Consider the following 4,760-nt stretch of genomic DNA (forward strand, 5'->3'; position numbering starts at 1 on the left):
CCTGATGATTCCTGGAGGTGACTAGATACTTAAACAAGAGATTAAAATGTAGTCTAAGGACAGATGCAAGATTTCTTACTGGAAGGGAATCTTACATATCATAGTCCAACCACATCATTTTACCGAGGAAGAATTGAAACCCGAAGAAGGTCTTAGAGAAGTAATTTGTCCAAGATGGTAGCTATGCGGCTTAGTGGCTAGAGTACTAGACCTGGAGTCAGGAAGACCTGAATTCAGATGTGACCTTAGATACTTTCTAGCTGTATGATTCTGGGTAAGTCATTCAAGGGCTGTCTGCCTCAGTTTCCTTGGCTGGAAAAAGGGAGTAGTAGCATCTACCTCCCAGGGTTATTGTGAGGATTAAATGAGATAATATTTGTAAAGGGCTTCACACAGTTCCTGGAGCATAGTAGGCATTCTATAATGCTTATCTCCCTCCTCCCCACCTAGGTTACCCAGTAGCAGAGCAGGATTCAAACTCAGGTTTGTTTGTTTGTTTGTTGCCTCTGATTGGGTTCAGTTGTGCTTTGTGTGTTTCAATTCAATGAGAGTCCTCAGGTGTCCAGCCCTCTACCGAGTGTTTTGAGGGATATTGTTGGGGAGAAAAGAACAGCATACATTAAACAATCAAGGCAGTTTACATACACCAAGTGCTCAAAGGTAGGGACAGTAAATGATGGCAGGAGGGGGTGAGAAGGCAGAGTTTACTCTATGGGCCAAGAACAGTACCAGAAGTTTCAGGGAGGATGTGGGACTTGAGTTGGACCCTCAAGTTTTTTCATAGGGTTTAGAAAAACAGAAAGATGAACCAGATGATTTAAGATTGTCAAAGAATTTTAGATGTCATCTCATTTGATTCTTACAACAACTCTACAGTATAGGTGCCGTTATTATCCTTGTTTTACAGATAAGGAAACTGAGGTTGCTCCCAATGCCTAGCCCAAAGTCACATGACTAGTAAGTATATGAAACAGGATTTGAATACAAGTCACTCTAGAAACTGGTTCTAGATACTGTCACAGAATCAGTCTGTGATTAGTCTATGGTTCTACAGAAGGACAGTGATGGGAAAGGAAGTGAAAACTGAAAGGGATACAGTTTTGGGAAGGGAGCAAAGAGGTGGGACAATGGGTAGAACTCAGGACCACCCTAATCACTGGCATCTCTTCTTCCTCAGGCTCAACCCCATTGGACAATGTGGCCTCAAAGCACCTTCTTCATGGCCTTGCCCCACGTGGGGCCCATTATGGGCTGGTTGTTTGCTCAACAGCACATGCCCACCTGGTATGCGACCCTGAAAAAGCCACCCTGGTGGCCATCCAACAAGCTCTTCTTAATTGTATGGACTGCCATCTACTCTACCATGGGGTAAGGCCCTAAGTGCAATCCCCTGCTCCCAGGCCCCAGTCTCTGTTTTCTGGGGCTAAAATAGGAAAAAAGCATCCCTGGGCCCATAATTTCTGTAACAAGCCCTACTCTAGAGATATGGAGGGTGGAAAGAGGGAAGAGAAAAATGGAATAAGTATTTATATAGTGACTGCTATGTGCCTGGCACTGTGTTTAGTGATTTTTCAAATTTTATTTCATTTACTTCTTCCAACAATCTTGTGAGGTAGATACTATTATTATTCCTATTTTACAGCTGAGGAAACTGAGGTTAAGAGACTTGCCCAGGATCATATATCTAGTAAGTATCTGAGGTCAAATTTGAACTCAGGTCTTCCTGATTCCAGGCACTCTCTATCCACTGTGCCACCAGTTACCTGGTTCCATCCCTATTTTTTCTTTTACCAAAGAAAGGCCCATCATTTCAATAAAGTCTCTGCAACGTTCCAGAGACCCTTGTCTGTTCCACTAGGGCTGATACTAGCCCACAGCCCCTCCATTCTAAATTCTTTCCAGCTCTTAACTAGGTGGCACAGTGGATAGAGTGCTGGCCCAGAAGTCAGGAAGACTATCCTTCCTGAGTTCAAATACAGCCTCAGACACTTAAAAGCTGTGTGACCTTGGGCAAGTCACTTAACCCCAATTGCCTCAGTTTCCTTATCTATAAAATGAGCTGCAGAAGAAATGGCAAACCACTCCAGTATCTTTGCCAAGAAAAGAGTCCATGAAAAGGCCAACAGAACTAATCAATTAAACAACAACTTTGTTACTTCTCTGCAGTACCTTTTCACCCTACCTCAGGAAACCCTCTGTCTCTCAAAGGCAGCATCATATAAAGTGCACTGGACCTAATGTCAGAAGACCTGGGTTCAAATTCCACCTAGATCCCACACTTAAGAGTTGTATGGACATGAGCAAGTTACTTCAACTAAGTCTATGTCCACATATGTAAAATGGACATAATACTTGAACTATCTGCCTCAAAAAATTGTTGTAAAGGAAAGCATTTTGTCAACCTTAAAGTTCTATTACAAATGTTCATCTTAAAATCTTATAAAAGTGAATGTTGAAAACTATTTTAAAAAAAAGTCTAGGCCTGATAAAAAAGATCACCTTAGTAATCACACTGTATGCTTTTAAAAAATCATTCAGTCATTTTTTAATGTGATAAAACTCAAAGGAAATATAAAAGTCTCTTAAAATTCAACAAATCAGATTATGGGTTAAGGGGGTGTCCAATGCTCAAAGCATTGGAGGTCCCTGTTTCTTTGCCTTGTTTACATTCTATAGATTCATCTGTTTTGTTGTTGTTGTTATTGTTTCCTTCCCTTTTTCTTTTTTAAAGCAATTGGGGTTAAGTGACTTGCCCAGGGTCACACAGCTAGTAAGTGTCATGTGTTTGGTCTGAGGCCAGATTTGAATTCAGGTCTATCCTGACTTCAGGGCCAGTCCTCTATCCGCTGTGCCACATAGCTGCCCCTTTCCTTCCCTTTTTTAAAGAGAGTGTGTAAATATATTCTACCAACTACTTAAAAAAAGAAAAAGAAATGTTCCTTATTATCAGGTCCCCAGTCTCTTCTCCTAGGAGTCTTCTGTCAGGCCTGTACTCTGACACCAATACCCTCCTGCTTCACATAGGCCCTTAGATTTCCTCTTGGGCTGAACTTTCTACCCTGGTTGTCCTACGCCCAGCCCTGCAATGACTCCTTCTCTATTCCTGCTCTCTCTTCTTCCCATCCAATATCAATTCCCTCCAGACTTTCCCACTGAAGTACATTCTTCACTTTCTCCCCAAAGCTATGCCTCCTACCTGGTGTGGAAGGAGCTGGGTGGGGGCTTTGCTCGTCCTCTGGTCCTGCCCCTTGGTCTCTATGCTACCCAGCTTATCCTCAACTGGATCATACTGCTCCTCTTCTTCGGAGCCCACAACCTTGGTCTGGTAAGGTGGAGATATTCAGGAACGTGCTTAGGTGTGTGCATGGATGGGGTGCGGGTATTCTTGAGAAAGGGAAGGGGAAAGAAGCAGTACCTTAAGATCCCCAAAGCAGACCGTTCATTCATTCATTCATTCATTCAGTGAGTATTTATTGAGGAAGTCCCAGAATATAGTCTGTAAAGTAAGGTAGGGGGAGAAAGGGGGAAAGGGGAGGAGTACCCAGGGTAGAAGAAATACTGTGGAAACGAAACTATTCCTGATGCCAGGGTTATCCCCGACATTCCCCTGGCCTGATCATGTCTCCACCCCACCCCTGTTTCTCATATCACTGTCTATCCCTTTTTCTCTAGGCTCTATGCCACCTGTTCCTGCTCTATGGACTGGTGCTGGGCATGGCATTGAGCTGGCAATCCATCAGTGGCCTAGCTGTCCTGCTCCTGCTGCCCTACCTGGCCTGGCTCACACTGACCACTTCATTGGCCTATCGTCTATGGATGGACAATTCCAGTTCAGAGCCACAGCTCTCTTCCCAATTTGGGCTTCAATCCATGGGAAAGAAGATAGACTGAAACAGGAAAACTGCAGAAAGGAGAATCTGAGGAGGGTCAAAAGGGGGAAAGATGTCAAGAGTTGGGGGTTGAGAAAGCTAAGGGAAGGGATTGAGGAATGAGGGAGGGCAGGGATAAGGAATCCCCAAATGCAGCCTCTGATCAACATTCCCATACCCTTCCTAATAAGCTGTCCTGATCTTGAACCTCCTCTCTAATTCCAAGCTACTCCATTTCTTCTTTGTAGAGGACTTTATATCTGTTTAAAAGAAGCATATTTACAAATAACAATAAAATTCTATTGGTTCTGTGTATGTGATTAATTTTGTATGTAAATGTTTCTGTTTGAAAGCCTTGGTATTAATGTATATGAATGCACAAGTATAAATATATATAAATAAAATAATAGCAATAGCAATAGTGAGAGACACTGGGGCTTGTGGGTGGAGACCTGGCCTCAAAGTCGGGAAGACCTGGCCAAGTCCTGGTTTCTTATATCATCTAGCTATGTGACTTTGTGGTATATGGGGTGTTCAAGGAGGACTAGCACCTCTGAGGTGAGGGCTCGCTGAGACTTTTTCAGGGCTGTTCATTCACCTTTGATGTCCACCTAGCACTCAACACTCACCCATGGCTCCAAGAAGCTATGTGGCATGTACAGTGGTCACATAGCAGATGGGCTAAACCAGATTGAAAGTTATCAGACAGGTCTCAAACCCATCAGTGAGTTAGGAGGATGTCCACCCCAAGCATGTGAAGACTGTCCCCAGCAGAATGGATGGATAAGAGCTATTTGTCCCAACGGCCATGAAAGTGGCTGGAGCAGGTGCTGTGGAGCACTTAGATCTTGGTCAGATATCAAAGACTCCAAGGTCATCCACTGCATCCCA

The 4,760-nt window shown here is 43.6% G+C and overlaps 1 protein-coding gene across 1 annotated transcript; it reads left to right on the top strand.

The window, feature by feature from the left end:
• Positions 1–1,195: 1,195 nt before the first annotated feature.
• LOC114053308 (translocator protein 2-like) lies at positions 1,196–3,899 on the top strand. The gene is made up of 3 exons (XM_027876249.1): positions 1,196–1,368; positions 3,184–3,325; positions 3,673–3,899. Exons 1-3 carry the CDS (start codon positions 1,196–1,198, stop codon positions 3,889–3,891), a joined length of 534 nt encoding a protein of 177 aa, XP_027732050.1. The 3' UTR covers positions 3,892–3,899.
• The last annotated feature ends 861 nt before the right edge of the window (positions 3,900–4,760 follow it).

The sequence above is a fragment of the Vombatus ursinus genome, unplaced genomic scaffold, assembly GCF_900497805.2.
Source record: "Vombatus ursinus unplaced genomic scaffold, bare-nosed wombat genome assembly UNPS02014811.1, whole genome shotgun sequence".
In the NCBI taxonomy this organism is placed as follows: domain Eukaryota; kingdom Metazoa; phylum Chordata; class Mammalia; order Diprotodontia; family Vombatidae; genus Vombatus; species Vombatus ursinus.

What these genes read in the sequence shown, in the direction of transcription:
- LOC114053308 (XM_027876249.1), top strand. Translation starts at nt 1,196, where the DNA reads ATGTGGCCTCAAAGCACCTTCTTCATGGCCTTGCCCCACGTGGGGCCC. An exon ending in GCCATCTACTCTACCATGGG is followed by an intron (nt 1,369 to 3,183) that starts GTAAGGCCCTAA and finishes TTCTCCCCAAAG; the next exon opens with CTATGCCTCCTACCTGGTGT. An exon ending in GAGCCCACAACCTTGGTCTG is followed by an intron (nt 3,326 to 3,672) that starts GTAAGGTGGAGA and finishes CTTTTTCTCTAG; the next exon opens with GCTCTATGCCACCTGTTCCT.